We start from the raw sequence: 20,698 nt of genomic DNA on the forward strand, positions 1-20,698 counted from the left end.
TATGGAGGTGGTAATGACGATGGTGTTGGTGGTAGCAATGGCGGTGTGGATTTTGGATTTGAATTGGAGGTGGGGGTGAGATGAGAGAAAGAAGAAAAGGGTTGTGTTTTTTTATTTTTTTATTTTTTAATTTAATTATTATATAATGTGATAAATGAAAATTGACCCTTTTACCCCTTTTTAAAATATTAAAAATTTGGTCAAAGTTAAATTTTTGGTCAACTAATGAAATTTTGGATGAAAATCGTCCAAAAGGACTTCACTTGCAATGTTTGGAAAGGTTAGAGGTGACGGTTGCAACAAATCAAAAATTTGGGAAAAGTCTGTTAACGTTTCAAAGGTTTTGGGCCTCTGCTGCAATCTTCCCTTGATTTTTTGACCGTTAGAAATAAAGCGAGTCATACATGTGAGAGAAGATTAAAAAATGACAACTAGAATAGTGAAGTAACGATCAAAAAATTGATTTTTTTTTATATCCAGGCATCCCAACTTACACCAGACTAAATTCTGGATCTCAAAAACCCATGCCCCTAGAACCTTGGAGGGGGTAAATCGTGGGTTATGCCTCAACTAGATCACAGGTTCTTCTCATTGACTGTACACTTCTGTGCACAAGAGGCTCTCCTTCAATTAAAAATTGATTTTAATTGAATTTTAAGTTGTCCCAAACATGTTCTTAAAAATAATAAAAATAAGTTAAATTAGCTTATCTGTAAACACAAATCAATCATGGACTAGACAAAATCAACCAACAAATTAATTATGTATTTTATTAGACTTAAAGATAACGATTGTTAGTTCATTATGAAGTAGAGTGGACTTACTTCAATCCAATATTAGGTTGCTCAAATTGAAAAAAAAAAACTTCAAAAATTCCAAAACGAAGATTTTCAGTCCAGATAAAAATTTACAGGCCGGCATTCGTGATTATATGAATTTGCCTTTTAGATAAGTTTTATCGGAGTGGGAATTCGTAGAAATCCAGCTGAAATTGAGAAGAAATTACGAAGTAATCGGCGGCCATGAATTCTCCGATCGCTCTAAATCGACGCCATGGCACAAACCCAACCCCAGGCCTCAAAAACCCTAAACCATACAAAATCCTCAAAATTTCTCACATTAAATTACCTTGTACGATGTTCACAAACTCCTTCAGAACTTTCTGTTTTGTGAATAATCCTTTTACGGATAAATTCCCGTATAAAGCTCGGAATTTTGAATTGTGTCGATTGAGGGCTTCATCAAATGATGCTCAATCTATTGCGGGCACTTCTTTTGGCGACCAAAGTGAAGCACGAGCGTCGAGTTTTTTGGAATTTATTACTTCAGAGAGAGTCAAAGTGGTGGCGATGCTTGCATTAGCTCTGGCATTGTGTAATGCTGACCGTGTTGTCATGTCGGTGGCTATTGTGCCGCTGTCACTCGCTCATGGTTGGCGTCAATCTTTTGCAGGTGTTGTTCAGGTAAAAGCTTGCCTCCCATTTCGATTTGAATAAGTCTTCTTATCCAAAATTTTCTCCGGTATGAAATAGTTATGTACATGGTATTTTTAGATGTCTTTGCTGCTCAAATTTCTGTATTTAGCTGAATTTCTAATTATTGAGTTTTGTAATGAGCTGTCTGCATTGAATTTCTTCTTTATGTGAGGCTTGTGGAAGTGTCTGCCATGAATTATCTGCATTAAAGGTTTGCTGCAAATGCAAGAGGAGTATAAATGCTTTCATGTGCATTCTCTTAAAAAAGGAATTCATTATTATGGTTGTTGCGCACTAATACTCATTAGAAAAGAAGAATTAGTAGTTGTGAGTAAGTGCTGAAGTTGGGTAATGATTTTTAGTTAGCAAGTACATGATATTGTAATAAAACTCAGTTAGTAGCGTGAAGGATGGGAGCTCTATCATGTAGTATTTATGGAAGTAATATATAGAGTTTCTAAGAATTTTTTCGAAAGTTCACCATCCATGTGCCTATGTATTGTTACATGAATAATATGGATTCTCCATCTTGAATTTGGGCCCAGAATAAGGACGTGTTTCTTTAGTAGTGCTTTTCAAAATATTTCCAAAAGGTCTTAACAACTTACTACACCTGCCACCTGATGCGTATCATCAGTGCACATAGCCTAACTTGATGTGCAGTGGAGTAGTTCCCATGTATGGCAGGTAGCACCATCAGGATGTTGTGTGTCAGACAAGGGGTGAGTGTAACATTTCGGGTGAGTGTAACATTTCTGCTGAGCTGTGATATAACAATTGGTGGCTCAAGCATTTTGGTCTCTGTTCTCTTCACCTATTGGGCAAGACGGACAATACCTCGTGAAGCATTGATTCTTAAGTTGGAGCTATATGGAGGAGAATTGGTATTCAGATACTATTCTATTGTGCAGTTTTCTAGCTGATATATAGAAATAAAAGCATATTAGAGGCTATAGAAAATACCTTGCAGCACTTGAAGAACATTTTGTGTGGATTCAAGTATTTGCCAGGGGTTCTATTTTTAATCAAATGTTGAAAATGAAGATAATTTTATTGATATTTGAAAATTGAAATACAAATAATGAAATGAACTTTGAAGTATAATATTGAAAGATAAAGATAGTATAAGAATACAAAGATTTCTCAAACTATCTTGAGAATGATTTATCTCCCGTTAAATCAACTCTGAGAAGATCTTCAATGCTTGATCTTCTTTTATACTTGAAATTTTGAACTACGGACTTGAAAATTTCTTCAATTTGGAGAAAAAATCTTGAATAATTGTACTTTTTGAAACTTTTGCACCGTCCATTTGCAAAAGTTTTCAAACAACAAGAAAATTTTTCAATCAACTCTTCTTTGTCTCCAACTTTTTAAAAAGTTGATGACAACTTTGAGTCACTTTTGACAATTTTTTGAAAGACATCCATTGATTGGAACTACCACCATAGTAATTCCAACGTTTGACATTTGCTTTGATTTTATCTCATTAGACTAAAACTCAAGCAAAATTGAGATTGAATAATTTATCATCTGCATAGTTGAGGTTAAGTCCTTGAAATAGTTCTTCATTTTGATGGAATAAATCCTCAAAACAATCTTGAGACATCGAAATTTCATCATCAAATATTTTCCTAATCAAAGGGACTTAAATTTGAGTCTACTTTTCTTCATCGGTAAAAATGGCATAATGTTCATCATGAAACATCAACTGTAATCTTGAATTGTCAATATTTTCACCAAATTTTTTCTTTGCTGCTATAATGGATTTTGATCTAATTTTTGTAAGATTTTTTCTTACATGATTTTTTTATAATGATTTATTTTTCTTCAGAATTATATACTTTTAATGAGATATTTGAATCTGACATTAGAAGATTTTCAGACAAAGTAATCTAGATGGTAACAATTTGTTTGACTGGAAAATACTCTTTAGTAAAAAGAGTATCATTGAATTTTTCTTTCTCAACAATCCATTCATGAAGAATAGTTGAGAATTCAATTTTGAGGATTTTAACTTTAAATTCAAAAAGATGATTAATAACTCTTTTGAGAGAGCTATTAAAAAGTAAGATATTAGTTTTTGAATCGATATATATTGAGGGAATAAATTCACATTCAATCATTTGACGAATTTCTTCATTAATTACATTAATGATTGAAATACCTTTGAGGGTAAAGTGAAATTTATGATAACTTTCACAGGTCTCAAAATTATTGAAATAAAAGTTATTAAATATTCTAAAAATAATATTTTTGAATGTTTGAATACAAGTAGGATCTCTATTAGTAATATTTTGATAAATATCTTCATGAAGTTGTAAGACTTTCTTCATAAGATTTCATCTATTCTTTTTTAATAAAAATACGGTTTTGAAAGAAAATTCTTTTGAAGAATATTGATGAATAAGTCTTTCATTTTTCTAAATTTTTTGATTATTTTATTACTACTGTAAAAAATTTCAGTAGTATTTTTGAGATATCTTATAATGTCCTTATTACTTTTTTGGTAATAAATAGTAAGAATATCATCAAGATTATCTTTTTGAAATTTGAAAAGTTTTTTACGAGTTTTAAATTCATAGAATTTTGTTCAGTTCCTGGAAAAGAATCTGATTGAGAAGAAAATTTACCTTTATTCAAAGAATATGATTCTTTGATTGAGAAAATTTTATCTTCAAAGGATTTTGAAGAAGATCTTAAAACGGTATTTGAATAATGTTTTGTATTCATATTTCTTTCCACAATATTCTTTTGAGGAAATATGTTTTGCAAAATAGTTTGAATTTTTTTGAATAAATAGTGCTTTGAGAAAAAGAGAAGACAAAATATCTTGTCATTAGGAAAGTTTTTATTTTGAAATACGTGAAGTTTTAAAAAGTTGAAGGATTCTTTTGAGGGCCAGTTCATACACCACCATGGAACCTAACCAACTGTTCTTGACTTAACTCTTTTGGAATCTGCTTTAACACTCTACTAAAACCTAAATCAGAGGCATCGGTTTCGATAATAATTGAAGCAGTAGGGTCAAGAATTGATTAGCATGGAATATTTTTGACAGCTTTTTTGATTTTTTGGACAGCTAATGTGCATTCGTGACTCATGGGTTCGGGTTCTTTTGTAGTCTTTTGAAAAGAGAAGCACAAATTAACCTTATCTCTTTGATAAAGTCGTCGACATTATTGACACAACTAAGGAATCTTTAAAGAGAAGATTTGTCTAAGATTTTATCAGGAAATTTTTCAGTAAAATCTAGATTTCTCTGGATTGGAATAATTGAACCATTTTGAATATTATGACCTAAAAATCTTATTTTTGTTTGACATAAAATAATTTTTCTTGATTACATGCATGAATGTATTGATATGCTTAATATGTTGTTTTATACTTTCAAAGAATATAAGAACATCATCAATGTAAACAATAATGAAATTTGAAAAAGAATTGAAAATATCATTCATGATTTTTTGAAATTCAGAAGGAACATTTTTGAGTTCAAATGATATAACGTTTCATTTGTATTGAATGATATTTTCAATTCTTTTGGTCAATACGAATGAAATGTTATGCCATTCCAAGCATAGAACAACATTTTCTGAAAGTATAGAACAACATTTCAGACATATCAATATATTTATGCATGTAATAAAAAAAATAGTTTAGCAGTCTCCGCTAAAAAAAATTGTTTTATGTCAAACAAAAATAAGATTTTTAGGTCATAATATTCAAAATAAATTATTCCAATTCAGATAAGTCTAGATTTTATTGAAAAATTTTTCGATGAAATTTTAGACAAATCTTCTCTTCAAAGATTCATTGATCGTGTCAATTATGTCGGCGACTTTATCAAAGAGATAAATAAGGTTGATCTGTGCTCCTTTCTTCAAAAGACTACAAAAAATTCCGGACCTATGGAGTCACGAGTGCATATTAGTTGTCCAAAATGTCAAAAAGGCTGTCAAAAATATTCCATGCTTATAAATTCTTGACCCTACTGCTTCAATTGTCAAAAATATTCCACGCTTATCAATTCTTAACCCTACTACTTCAATTATTGTTGAAACCGATGCCCAGGGCCGTCCCTGAGAATTGTGAGGCCCCAAGCAACCAATTATTATGAGGCCCTTAGGCTTTAAGCATAATTTTTTACAAACATTGTACTACTTTAAAAATGGATATGGAAGGTGTTAAAAATATTTTTTTTACAAAAGGACCACTACTTAAAAATGGATACATAGGATGTTAGTTTACTGAAAAAATAAAGTACACATGGAATTTTAGAAACTCATTGATGAAAATTTACTCACCACAGTTAGTTTGCTAAAATTTTAACTTTGTAGATTCTTAATTAAATTTTTTATTGTTGGACTGTAAACCACTGGTCTTTTTATCATTCACCTTCACAACTCTGAAAGGAGATGTCAAAGTATGGAGGATGTTTCTGAAAATAAAATGTAAATGACATGTTTAACATAAATTAAGCCATTTATGAACTAGGTTGAGACTATGATCAAGTTTAAATTTTAAATTTTCAACTTATCACATATCACAAATTCCCCAATGGCATATCCATGTTAATTCGAAACCGAAAAAAGAAAGAAAGAAAGAAAGAAGGTAGAAGAAGAAAAAGAAAGACACACACGTCGGAAATACACAGAAATCAAAATTTTCCAAATTTGCACAATTACAAATTTTACAACCTATACACACACAGATCTAGAGCTAGAATTAATAAATAATAACCCTAAAAACACGTAGATGCTCCAATATACATCCACACCATACAACACAAACAAAACCAAATTAATGAGGTTGTCTTAAATCATAACATTAGTAAAAACCCAGATCAAAATTTAAACAAATTTACACAACAAATCTTATTAAAAATATTATTATATATACAAGAATACGAACCTTGCAAGTTACAAGGACAGGCTAGCGGAGGGCGGCCGGCAGCAAGCAGGTCATCAACACCACTCCAACTCAGTCACTTGGCGTCAACACGAATTGGTTTCGTTTGCAATCAATTTTGCCAATCGGGTGCTTGCAATCAGTTTGTTCAATTGTTAAGTGATACATGGGGTAGCCTATATAGCTATGAGTAATATTACAATCATTGGCCTATTTAAAAAAATGGTCCAAAGAAAAAATCCTTTTCATGCCCAACAATGGCTGTCTTAAATGTCTTTAGCCTCCGGTAGTCCAATTCTTCTGTTGCTGGCCGTTGCAACAATGGATTCCGGCGACTACCCTCCATTTTCCAGCCGACTACACAACTAACAGCCTCTCTGCTCACCTTTGTGAACATATGTGCTAATTGCTAATCCCAATACTACACAGAGAAATCCATTACTCATCCTACTACCTCACCTTCAAAACGAGCAAAATTAATTACCAGAGATAGGGCCAGAAAATTAGAGGCCCTAGGCGGCTGCCTGGTCAGCCTTGGGTCAGGACCGGCCCTGCCGATGCCTCTGATTTAGGATTTGGTGGAGTGTTAAAGTAGATTCCAAAAGAGTTAGGTCAAAAACAGTTGGTTAGGTTTTATAGTGGTATATGGATTAACCCTTAAAAGAATCCTTCAACTTTTTCAAAGCTTCACATATTTCAAAATAAAAATTTTCCTAATGACAAGATATTCTGTCTTCTCTTTTACTTAAAGCACTATTTATTCAAAGAAACTCAAACTATTTTGCAAAACATATCTCTTGAAAAGAATATTGTGGAAAGAAATATGAATACAAAAAATTATTCAAATACCGTTTCAGGATCTTCTTCAAAATCCTTTGAAGACAAAATTTTCTCAAGCTACATACCTTTTTCAATCGAAGAATCATATTATTTGAATAAAGGTAAATTTTCTTCTCAATCAGATTCCTTTCTTGGAACTGAACCAAAATTCTATGAGTTTAAAACTCATAAAAAACTTTTCAAATTTCAAAAAGATAATTTAATGATATTATTACTACTTATTACCAAAGAAGTAATAAAGATATTATAAGATGTCTTAAAAATACTATTGAAATTTTTGACGGTAGTAACAAAATAATAAAAAAATTTCAAAAAAATGAAAGACTTATTCATCAATATTCTTCAAAAAAATTTTCTTTCAAAACTCCATTCTTATTAAAAAAGAATAGAATAAATCTTATGAAGAAAGTCTTACAACTTTCTGAAGATATTTATCAAAATATTATTAATAGAGATCCTACTTGTACTCAAACATTCAAAATTATTATTTTTATAATATTTAACTTTTATTTCAATGGTTTTGAGACTTGTGATAGTTATTATAAACTTCACTTTACCCTCAAAGGTATTTCAATCATTAATATAATTAATTAAGAAATTCGTCAAATGATTGAATGAGGATTTATTTCCTCAATATATATCGATTCAAAAACTAATATTTCACTTTTTAATAGCTCTCTCAAAAGTGTTATTAATCATATTTTTGAATTCAAAGTTAAAACTCTCAAAATTGAATTCTCAACTATTTTTCTTGAATGGATTGCTGAGGAAGAAAAATTCAATAACACTCTTTTTACTGAAGAGTATTTTTCAACCAAACAAATTGTTACTATCTGGAGTACTTTGTCTGTAAATCTTTCAATGTCAGATTCAAATATCTCATCAAAAGTTTATAAAAAAAATCATTATCAAAAAGCATGTGAGAGAAATTCTTACAAAAATTAGATCAAAATCCATTATGGCAGCAAAGAAAAAACTTGATGAAAATATTGACAATTCAATATTACAGTTGATGTTCCATGATGAATATTATGCCATTTTTATCGTGAAGAAAAGTGGACTTAAACTCAAGTCCCTTTGATTAGGAAAATATTTGATGATAAAATTTAAATGTCTCAAGATTGTTTTGAGAATTTATTCCATCAAAATGAAGAACCATTTCAAGGACTTAACCTCAATTATGCAGATGAAGAATTATTCAATCTCAATAATTTGCTTGAGTTCTAGTCTACGGAGATAAAATCAAAGCAAATGTCAAAAATTGGAATTATTATGATGATAGTTCCAATCAAATGGATGTCTTTCAAAGAATTGTCATCAACTTTTCAAAAATTAAAGTTGATGACAAAGAAAAGTTGATTGAAGAATTTTTTTGTTATTTGAAGACTTTTGCAAATGGACGGTGCAAAAGTTTCAAAAGGTGCAATTATTCAAGATTCCTTCTCTAAATTGAAAAAATTTTCAAGTCCGGAAGCATAAAAGAAGATCAAGCATTGAAGATCTTCTCATAATTGATTTAGCGGGAGATAAATTATTCTCAAGATAGTTTGAGAAATCTTTGTATTCTTTTACTATCTTCATCTTTCAATATTATAATTTAAAGTTCATTTTAATATTTGTATTTCAATTTTAAAATATCAATAAAATTATCTTTACTTTCAATATTTGATTATTTTCACTTCCACTCTTCTCCACCTGGGCCCATTAAGTTTTCCAAGTCTTTTGTGGAATATTTGTAGTTTGAATAGTTTTCTCTTTCTTTGAAGAGATCTTTTCTTTCTTTGAATAAACTTTTTCCTTCTTTGAAAAGGTAGGTTTTTTGTTAAAAATTTTGAAATACGCCCATTCATAAAAACTTAAATCTTCAGGGAATTCATAAAATTTTTTCCAATAAAATTCTCTTTCTTCTTTTGAAAAGTTTTGACGAAATATCTTTCAAAAACTTTTAATATCACGAGTCTGATCAGTTTTGAATTCATTTCTTTTATCGATTCTTGAAGAAATAACATTTATTTGATGATCAAGTCTTTCATTTTGAGAAGAAAACATATCAGAAAAAGTTGGTAGTTTAGGTTGTTCTGATTCTTCTTCTTTTTCTGCTTATTTTTCGATATATTGAGGTTTTGGAATATTTGTAGTGAAATCAACACCTATAAGAGAAGGTGTTGAAAATCTAGCTGATTGAAAAGAAGTTCTAAGTTTATCTTTGAAACTTAAAAGAAGATTCTTTGAAAACCATTTTGACGTTTCCATTAGGAAAAGTAAGAATTTGATTAGGAATTGTTTTAACAGGAGCAGGAATAGGATTTTGAACATTTTCAAAATTTCATTCTAGTCCACAAGTTTGAAGATTCCAAGGAATTCTCTTAGGAATCATGATGTTTGAATGAAAGGATTACATTCAACAAAAAGACTTTCATCTTTAGGGGATAAACGTAAAGCACCAATATTGAGTTGAGTATTCATGAGCTTGTAATATATCCTGTATATTACAGTAAAAGCATTTGAATGATTATCGAAATCGAGATTTTTTGTTTGACTATGAAGATTTAGAGCATTAAGAATAGCTCCATCATTGAGATTAATCGAAAAATTGGGATAACAATTTGAATAAATTGGACCGCTTTCTAGATTTGACTCTAGAATGGATAATAATGAATTTTGAATTTGAGGAGTCTCTTATCTCAAAAAGTTAAAGAGAATTAGAATGTCTAAACCAAGTCTAAACGAAGGTTTGACAGTAATTTGAATTAATCCAACATGAAGATATTTAAATTTCTTCTTGTGGGATTCAATTGATTCTTTTGAAAATAAATTGATGTCTGCATTTTGATTTTGATAGATAATGCTTGTTCAAAAGTTTTGATAACATAATTTTGAGTAAAATCAAACTTTCCAATTTCATAGATAGAAGTCTTTCCTACCTTTGTAATTGTCCAATTATGTAATCTTTGTTCTATTTGAGCAATTTGAAGTTCATGACTATTGAAATCATTTAATGTAAATGATGCAAATGTTTGATCAATTTCTTCTTTATTTTGAAAAACATTTGAAATATTTTAAGATCTATTTCTAGACCTTTGAAACTAATTTGAAAAAGATGACATAGTTAAATTAAATGAAATGATAACAATTTACCACTGTAAAAACAGTTAAATAAGATAGACTGATTCTTATCAAGACTACAAACGGGACCACCCTAACATGCCTTCCTCGGCTAAAAACGAGCTGACCAACGTCTATTGAGCAGACATCTCGGAATCAAATCAGGTTCTCCTATTTGAACAGTGCCTATAGTGATAAACTACTATAACCTCACCTCACTCTCTTATGGCTCTGATACCAAAATGGGCCCAGGTGGAGAAGTGTAGAGGTGGAAATAATCAAATGTTGAAAATGAAGATAATTTTATTGATATTTGAAAATTGAAATACAAATGTTGAAATGAACTTTGAATTATACTATTGGAAGATAAAGATGGTAAAAGAATACAAAGATTTCTCAAATTATTTTGAGAATGATTTATCTCCTACTAAATCAACTCTACGGATTTCTTGAATGCTTGATCTTCTTTTACAATTGAAATCTTGAAATCCGGACTTGAAAATTTCTTCAATATGGAGAATGAATCTTGAATAGTTGCACCTTTTGAAATTTTACACCGTCCATTTGAAAAGTCTTCAATCAACTTTTCTTCGTTATCTGCTTTTGAGACATCCTTTTGAAAAGTTGACTTCTATTTTTGAATATTTCTCCTTTGATTGAAACTTGTAGGTACACACACACACACACACACACACACACAGATACATATATATAGTTTCTTAGAAAACTAATAATTATTCTCTTGTAAATGGGTAAATTCATCGTTGAGTTTTTGTGAAAATTTGAAGCATTATTGATGTATATAGTATAAAGATATATACTACCTCATTGTTTTCAGCTGTGGTTATGGGCAACTATTACTGGCTTTGATTTTAATTTTCATTAATGGTAGTCGTCTTTTCTATGGGGATACATGATATCACCTATAGCTGGAGGGGCACTGGTGGACTATTATGGTGGTAAGGTGGTCATGGCGTGGGGAGTGGCTTTGTGGTCTTTGGCCACTTTCCTTACTCCTTGGGCTGCAGAAACATCTGTGTTGGCACTGCTTGCCATGAGAATACTGCTCGGCATAGCAGAAGGTGTAGCGCTTCCTTGTATGAACAATATGATTGCAAGGTACCCAAGCTATAGAATCCCTCGAAAATGATTTTTCTTTTTCACAACTTTTTATCATTCAGGATGTGGGAAAGTTGGCAAAGCTAAATCCAATAGGTTAAAACTATTTGAATTTTTGTTGCAGATGGTTTCCTCAAACAGAACGCGCAAGGGTTGTAGGACTAGCAATGGCTGGTTTTCAGCTTGGAAGTGCTATTGGACTTACACTTTCTCCAATCCTCATGTCACAGGGTGGTAAGTATGGACCATTTGTAATATTTGGATTATTTGGTTTTCTCTGGGTGTTAGTTTGGGTATCTGCAACCTCGAGCACTCCGGAGCAGAGTCCACAAATATCAATGTATGAGTTGAGGTACATACAGCACAAGGTGGCCATACCCTCTCTCTCAAGGAATGAACAGAAAACAAGACAAGTCATTCCTCCCTTTAGGCGATTGCTCTCTAAGCTACCTACTTGGTCTCTAATTGTTGCAAATGCCATGCACAGCTGGGTAATGCATCCAATCATCCTTTAGCTCAGTATCATTATCGTAGTTTCCCTTTGTAACTTATCACTGTCAGTATTGACCAGAATCTACTCATGTATAACTTATCACCCATTAATTCGAATTTTGCAATATTAGTTTTATAGAAGATAATTTCATATTTCTCGTTTCATGCAGGGATTTTTTGTTATACTTTCATGGATGCCAATTTACTTTAAAACGGTTAGTTACAATATATACGTGTAATTGCTTCCAGATACCAACTAACTTATCGTTTCCTAAGTTGAAATATAAATTAGAGAATGTACGTCTTTTGTAGATATATCATGTTGACCTCAGAGAAGCTGCATGGTTTAGTGCTGTTCCATGGAGCATGATGGCTGTAGTTGGCTACTTTGCTGGGTTTTGGTCAGACATGATGATTCAAAGAAGCATAAGTGTTACTTTGACTCGCAAACTTATGCAGGTGGAACTTTGTTGTCCTTTGTTTGTATATTGCATGTAAGGACATTCATGTTTCACAGTCATGAGATTTTCTAGATAAGATGATTGCAAACATACCTACTTCCAGCCAAAAGCCTGAAGGGTTTTATTTATTTATTTATTTATTTTTTCAAAGTGCGTTTGTTTTCTTCTTCTTTATAAATAGCAGCATGTCTGTATTTTAGGCCTTGCGCTTAAAATACTTATGTAAATTGATGATTCTCATAAACTTAATCTTTATGGCACAAGATAAAACAAATCACCGAGCATGCCTTAAGTCACATTTAGAGGTGTAAAAGGGGTTGGTTCGCTTGAAAAGATGGGCTGTTAACATGCCTGAGTGCCGCCTCTGTTCTATTTTTCCCCTTTTCAGTATTTTCAGAAGATAATAATAATAATAATAATAATAATAATAATAATAATAATAATAATAATAATAATAATAATAATAATAATAATAATAAAGTAAAAAAAAAAAAAATTGGGCCAGGTGGCCATTGGCCAGTTGACACCCCTAGTTTGAAAGTGAAGTTACTTATCTTTTTGAACTTGGAATTTGGAAAAGCTCCTAATATCTTTTCGAGTAATAATTGAAGCTTGGGCCAAACAAAATAAAATATCAAGTGTCCACATTTTTTCATATGGTTTGACTTAGCAATTTTAATGCAATTTAAATGTACATCTAGCTTTATTCATGCCTATGTTTGGCGCTCTAGCGACTCTCATATATATATATATTTTTTTTTAATCACACATTTCAAGAGATCCATAAATACTAATCACTTATTCACCATTCATTTCTATTTAATTATAATTTACACCGTTTTATAAACACTTCCCAAAGATGATCCGAATCTGAATCACCATTAATAGCATAATCAGTATACTTGACATGTGGAACAAATTTGGTTCCTGAAAATAATGAGTGGTTAGTGATTTGCAATATGAAACAGTTTTGATTGTAATTGGAAGGAATAGTATGCTACTTGATAGTAGTTCAGCTTGTACTGTAACTGTTCTTGGTTACTGAAATTTTGTGGTAATCTAATTTTAGCCTATACCTTCATAATGAAGACTCTGATAAATAATATAGGCTGCTTGTGTTATGTTCGTAGATAATGGATTATAGTTATCATTTGATTTACTTATTATCCTACTTTGGTATTTTATGTTAATATTTTCTTGGCAGTCAATTGGATTTATTGGGCCTGGCATTGCTCTCATTGGTTTAACGACAGCAAAAAGTCCAGGACTAGCATCTGCTTGGCTTACTGTAGCTGTTGGACTGAAAGCATTTAGTCACTGCGGCTTCCTTGTGAATCTTCAGGTTAACATACTCTGTACACCATAATTAATCATTTCAGCAATTATTGGGCAATTTTAACTTCTCTGTCATTATTTTTCTGTGACCAGGAGATTTCCCCACAATACTCTGGTGTACTACATGGTAATTTCTCTATTTTTTCTGCCTAATGATTTCAACTCATTTAGGTTTAACATTTTGATAAAGCACTGCATCTACTGAGTACCGTTCACTATAAGTGGAATTCAAGTAAATGAGAATCTAGGTGATGTGGCAGAATCTATGATAAATGCACATCCACCATTGTCAATACAATAGAAAGATCAGAAATGGAAAGGGAAGAAAGAGGAAGAGAAAGGGATTGATCCTGAAAGAACAAAATTTCCCTGGACTTGCCGGATTCTCGTGTTTAAAGTTTTGAAACGAGTAATAGGAAATAAATAAGTTTCTTGCAAGTTTTACTAATAAGTAACTTTTTTTTAAATAAAAAGTAAGCTACCCAAATATATCTGGCTCGCAAGTTTTTTAAAAAGTAACTTCTACTTAAGCTTCGCCAAATATGCTCACTTGTTTTCTGGTGTTCCTGCGTGTTCTGTGCACCACCCATTGGCAACAGTCTTTGATAAGATTAGGCAGAATGACCCTTTGCATCCGGGCTTAGATGGCAGATCCAATTTGTTTGTGATAATTGCCTAGATTGCTCATTTGGCATGTAGTACTGGGCAGGATTGTACTACATGCTATAATAAACAAAATTTTAGCTTCTTTTTCTTGAGTAACATTGTTGAATGCTATCCAATCCTCCTTACCAAGCATGCACAGAATGTATTTTGTGACATAATTGTCTTTTCCCATTTCATATAGGTCTCTCAAATACCGCCGGCTCATTCGCTGCTGTGGTGGGAACAGTCGGTGCTGGTTTCTTCGTCGAACTAGTCGGTTCTTTCAAGGGTTTTTTATTGCTGACAGCATTTCTGTATTTCTCTGCTGCTTTGTTCTGGAATATCTTTTCTACAGGTGAGAGGGTCAATTTTGATGAAGCTGCTTAGTTTTCCTCGGATCTGAGATTTCAGTTCGATTTGGTTCGAGGTTGTGGGAAAATTATATTGCATATATTTAGAAAGGCTGTGATTATAATGGTGGTATGTTCCTCTAGGTAGATTTTTGTCATATTAAACGTGTAAATAGTGGTCTGCCCAGAACCCACACAGAAGAAAAGAGTGTAAGTAATACAAGATTTTAGATGCATTGTGCACTCAAATCTTTCAGCAATGGTGAATCCATTTCTCACTTGATTTTTGTGAAACAATATTACAGAGAAGCCAAAACTTAGGCCATTCAAAGTTGTTCATTCACAATAGCTTATAATAACATGTTTAGAATGTTCGATTAGACACACTTAAACATGACGATAAGTTTTGTTACAGTTATTTCTTCATTACTCATTTCTAATCTTAACAAATATGTCATTACAGCTTGTTTAGTAGAATAGATTGTACAGTATTAGGAAGTACAAAAGAAGAATTTAAAACATTGTCTACAATATTCTACGAGCTTGGCTTTATTATATAACATAGCATCCGCTAGAGGCATCGTGTTATCATAATGGTGCGTGGAAGAATGTACTTGATGAGGCATGTAGTCTTGGATAGAATTGTATATTAGTTGTTTTTCGCCTTCTCTCTTTTTAATATTGTTAAGTATTGTTCAACGCAAAGGGTTTAATTGAACTTATGGATTCATTGAAATTTGTGGTTAAAATGAAGTTTGATCGTTTATAAATAAAGTTCTACCAAATGAAGGTTAATCATCTATATGAATCAGTACCTCGGCACTAATTGCTTCTCATTTTCCCTTGTTGATTAGACATTTGAGAAGAAACGGATTGAAAATTTGATGGTATGAAAATTGAGACGCTACGTGAAGTGTCGCCTCTCGTAGTGTGCGCTCATAAATTTACACACACACACACACACACTTATTTATTTATCCTGGAATATTGAACCATTGATCTCAAAAGTATTAAGTTGATTTGATTTTCAACGTACTTGTTCATTAATTCTACTATAAAATCCAAAAGAGTCAAGAAATTTGAGTCATTCCATTTTGAATGGTATTATATCTGAAGCGTGACAGACTGGATCAAATTGAAGAACTTGCTTTGGAGATACATTTCATGTTCATGAATCGAATGTCTCACATGACGACTTCAAACAATTTTGAATCTTGAAATCAAACCTATTCAACGAGACATTCGGGACATAATATAGTACTTCAAATCACTTTGTACAACAAGCAAATTCATCTAAATTTTTTGTTGTTGTCTTTTTAAATAAAATTCGAAGGGGGTCACATAAAGGGGCAGTAATTGATGTACAAGTTGAGGTTCACAACATCTCACATGGACGGGGTGGGTGGGTGAATTTTTTGACATTATTTATGCATGCGGGGTCCATACTTTGTGAGATATCTGTAAAATTTTTGTAGGAAATTTTTCTGTATACCAAACATTTTCCCACATAAAGTGTCCACTCCCGAGTCACTTAATTTGGGAATATTGCATCATTGATCCCAACACATTGCTTAATATTAAGTTGGTATCAACCTTTTGTTATAGTCGCTCATTTCATTACCGTATTTTACTAAGGCAACATTTTTATCTGCACGGAAAGCAAAACAATTCTGTCGTTTTAATTTTTATCAAAAATTATATTTATTTTTTAAATAATGGGATATTTGTTATTAAATTTATGATTTTTAATTTTACATGTATTTTTCTTATATTCCTCAGATAATGTAGGCGTTTGCATGAATTCAATTATAGTGGTTTTTATGATTCTTATATGAGATTAGGTGTGCCTAATATGCATGAAATGAATATATGATTCGAAGTTTTCTACATAGGTATTGTAACTACCAATAAAGTTAGTTATACATTCGGGCTTAACACCGCGGATGACACTCCCCTCACAAGAGAGGAGGGTCCACACGTAATAAAATAATTGTGGGCCCCCCTTTTGTGAGGGGAGTGTCATCCAGGGTGTCAACCTCGAATGTACAAATAGCAAAGTCCTTGTAACTACTGGACATGGCTGCTACACTTAAAGCCAATGGTAGTACTTCAACCGTTAAAACTCGAATCCTAACTGAAATTTTGTTCAGTGCCAGGCGAAATTTAATCTGGGCCAAACTTTAAATTTTCGGGGCATGAGATGAACTTTAAATTTGAACCCTTGAATTATAATATGCAATATGCATTCAAATATTTCTTCACTAATTGATTGATAAACTTAAATGATTTATTTATTTACCTTAACTATGTCCTTAACATTAACTAAATATTTTTTAACTATGCATGAGATAATTTTGATTCTTCTCTTGACATCACATTATATTATGGGATTTGCATTCCCTTCACTGTTAATGCTATTGGCAGAAGGCCTAAAACACTTTTTCACTTATATGGGTCTATTAAATTCTAACCCAAGTTTAGTTTTCAAGCCACATCAGTTAGGCAAACTTTCTACTATTATGTATTGTGTTCTAGTTGAAAATACAAAATTCACTGCTGCTTGATACAGTGAATCCTAGTAGAACATAGTGCTTCATGAATTTAGTTACAATCTGTAACTAAACCAAGATAGGGCCGTTTCATTTCATAGTAACGTAAGTATTTTATCCTCTTATCTTAATAGAAATTGGTCGGTTTGTTGATTGGTTCTTTTCTTTTCTAAGTTCCACTTTGTTCCATAAATCTTAATGCACAAGTTTCTTTCGGACTCGGTGGTTATTTGGTTAGAAAAACGTTATTTGGTAATTGATCGACTTGTTCGATAATCAGGTTCTTATGATGGAGTTAATGTGTGTTCATATTGGTGGATCGGAATTGATCTTCTCTTAAATTTTCTCTAAATGGAATGACATAGCTTTGCAGAATTCCCACTAAAGTTGTATATCTTTTTTCTTACCTACTGAAGTCCAATCCATTTGTGATGTAGAGCAGATGATTGAATAGATTGAGGAACAGTTGGATCGAAAAGGGAAAAACAGAAAATTGCAAATTTGACTTTTGAGCTCAGATTTGAGCCCATAATACCATTTCAAAAAGAGAACAATGAAACACAATGAACTTAGGGTTTGCTATGATGTATGGTGAATTTTAGACATCCAAGTTCGTTTAGAATTCGAAAATTGCCTTTTAAGTTTTAGTACTATTTTTGTCATTTAGTTAATTTCGAATTCTTTACAATTTTAGTTCCTTTAAGTTAGGTTTTCATTTAAACCTTTATAAATAAATGGTTAATTCTTTGTTTTTATGTATCTTAGAATTAATAAAACTTCTTGATTTTATCTTTCATTCTTTGATGGATTTCAAATTGTGTTCTTAAAGTTTCTCCTTGAATTTCTTATTCGCATTGCATCGATTGCTCTTAAGAGGTTATAATCTAGGAGCAAATAGATTCCTAAAACGCAAAATTTTGAACCTCAACTCTCGAGGACTAGCATATTTGATGGGAAGTTCAACCATTACATGACAAGCAGACATAAAGTCTGAATTTACATAGAGATTTATGCTATTAGTACAAGGTTGGGGACATGGATAAAAAACAGACTGATGTGGACGCACCTCATCCCTTGATTTGAATTTCAAAAATCCAAAGTAGGGACTAATGTAGATGCACCTCAACCCCTGTTTTTGAATCTGTCCCAAACCCTATAAGAGAATCAGGGCTCTTTACATAGAACGACGAATAGAATCAAAATGAACCAATACACTATAAAACTACCTTGAAAAGCAATGCAACTGTGAACCAATGACCTCTCTTTTTAAATCAATCAAAACATTTCGTCACATTTTTATAAAATTATACTACTTGCTCGTCCACCGCTAATCTATATAATTTTATCATTCGCAAACAACTCCAACCATGCCTATAGTCCATATGCTTTACATTGACTTGGTAGCAGAAAATGTTCTACGTGCATACTATTTAACCTCTGAATAGCCACAAAGTTACCTAACAGAATGCCGACGAAAATTGATGAACTGGGCGATAAGAAATTCACTTAAGAGGCTTCACTGGTAAGAACTTTGCACACCACACTCCAAGAAGCAGACGAGAGCTATAAACATTAATTTTGTTTGAGTTCATGGCTCATGTTCAAATCCACTGGAAAGAAGACACGCCTATTTCACAATTCTGATCAGCAACTATGTTTCTTCAAGGAAACAACAAAATGGATATGTTACTTGAACCTAGAGCACCAAAACAATTTTGATGCAGCTCAGCCAGAAGCGTACGCCAAAGAAGCTACCCCAATGCTGGCATTATAAGGGCATTGTACCTGCAACGAGTTAAAATGCAGCAGCATCCAAATCGCTCTCTCCAGAGTTATCATTTCAAACAAGATTATAAATATTGGCAAGATGAACAAGTTTAAAATCAAACAATATGTCCATACAATCATTAACTAAAAACTTCTAGCATTATACACACAAGTATTCTGCAACCGCACATTACATATGCGAAGGCTATTGCCATACTAATGCTGGAGACAGCAATTTCATTCTATAGACACGTATAGCATACAATAATCACACGTAGGGCCGGACCTGATGAGAGGCCTCCGCCTCAGGCCCATATTTTTAGGGGGCCCAAAATTTTTCTCTTTCATTTTTTTTATTCTTCTTTTTAATAAAGATGGCAGTCGGGAGACGGAGACCAGACCTAGAGACTACCGTCCACCACTTACCCTGCATCCCTGCAAAATTCAAAAATCAAAGCCCTTCTAAGTTCTAAAAGAGGAAAGCGCAAAGGCGGGGCCGCAATCGGCCGGCGCCCGACAGCAACAGGCATGAGGCACGGCTGACGGCTCTCTTCTCGCCAAAGATTTCAGAAAATCAACAACCCTTAACCAGTTAAGTTTAACCCTTTCTCATTCTGCAGTGCGGGCACTGGTTTCTTGTAATTATTTAATTTATTTCACATTGCGATTTGGCGGATTTGCGACTTTGCCTGTGCGGCTGTGCCTGCGCTTGCGCTTGTTGAAACAACTCTTTTTTATTTTCTCATCTTCATCAATTCATAATTAAGAGAAAATGAAGCTTATAAGTAAATTATAAGCTTAGCCAAACATGCTCAGATGCTCTTTTGTTTCAACCGAACCTTTAGGCTTTAGTTTCTACTTTCGCGTTCCTTTCCTCACAGGCTGCTGGCTGTGAATTGTGATAGACTGATAGTGTGATCACTGTGATGATAAGTTTGTTGAGTTGGGTCGGGTATGGAGAATTGGAGAAGCCTTGACTCGTATCTTGGTGAGGCAAATTCAGATGGCATGATTTGCAATTGGATTTTCCATATTTGGGAAGGGTAGAAATGTAGAATTTCTTGCCTCATTCCATTTTCAAAGGGGCCTGTTTTCCCCACATCCACTCATTCAAATTGTAATAAATTTGAATTTTTAGTTGAACTCTAGTTTAATAATCACATTAGACAATATTAATGTACTAATATTTTTGGACCACTTTGGGATCCTTGCAGGTTATTGATAGTTGTTGAGTGACTTGAATCAAATACCATGGCTCCTAAATATGCATCTGGAGCTCAAAAAAAGAAAAAGAGAGAAAGAGTAGAAGCATTAATTCGAAGTCAGACTGGAGATATGGAGAAGTACTTTAATAATAAGAAACAAAAAGAGAAGGAAGGAACATCAGAAAATTTATTGATTGAGGAACAACAGAATCAGAATGATAATGATAATGTGGATGAACGGAAAGAGAACGAGGAAATGATTGAACCTGCCAATGTGGATGAATCAAAGCAAAATGAGGTAGATAATATTTAATATGAAGATTTAAATCAAGAGAATTGTTTTTCTTTGAATTTTGAAGATCCCGAAAATTGGAAGGACATCCACATTGATCAAAAGACGAGGGACTTTTTAGTTGAAATAGGTCCAAAAAGAGTTGATGGCAT

At 32.5% G+C, this 20,698-nt stretch overlaps 1 protein-coding gene across 4 annotated transcripts; it reads left to right on the top strand.

The window, feature by feature from the left end:
* Window positions 1–810: 810 nt before the first annotated feature.
* Window positions 811–14,965, top strand: LOC111369702 (probable anion transporter 4, chloroplastic). 4 transcript variants are annotated; one of them, XM_022991310.1, is made up of 8 exons: window positions 811–1,463; window positions 11,224–11,450; window positions 11,575–11,941; window positions 12,113–12,157; window positions 12,255–12,401; window positions 13,608–13,745; window positions 13,832–13,865; window positions 14,586–14,770. In XM_022991310.1, exons 1-8 carry the CDS (start codon window positions 1,023–1,025, stop codon window positions 14,768–14,770), a joined length of 1,584 nt encoding a protein of 527 aa, XP_022847078.1. In that variant the 5' UTR covers window positions 811–1,022. The 4 variants fall into 4 exon arrangements, with proteins under 4 accessions (XP_022847078.1, XP_022847079.1, XP_022847081.1 ...); XM_022991313.1 differs by having other exon boundaries at window positions 1,337–1,463; window positions 11,261–11,450; XM_022991312.1 differs by lacking the exon at window positions 811–1,463 and adding an exon at window positions 2,216–2,359.
* Window positions 14,966–20,698: the final 5,733 nt, after the last annotated feature.

This window comes from Olea europaea, chromosome 20 (genome assembly GCF_002742605.1).
Source record: "Olea europaea var. sylvestris chromosome 20, O_europaea_v1, whole genome shotgun sequence".
Lineage (NCBI taxonomy): Eukaryota > Viridiplantae > Streptophyta > Magnoliopsida > Lamiales > Oleaceae > Olea > Olea europaea.

Bases quoted from the DNA above. Each gene is read 5' to 3' on its own strand.
- LOC111369702 (XM_022991310.1), top strand. From the start codon at position 1,023: ATGAATTCTCCGATCGCTCTAAATCGACGCCATGGCACAAACCCAACC. The intron at 11,942-12,112 runs GTAATGCATCCA...CGTTTCATGCAG, and splicing joins CAAATGCCATGCACAGCTGG to GGATTTTTTGTTATACTTTC. The intron at 13,746-13,831 runs GTTAACATACTC...TTCTGTGACCAG, and splicing joins GCTTCCTTGTGAATCTTCAG to GAGATTTCCCCACAATACTC.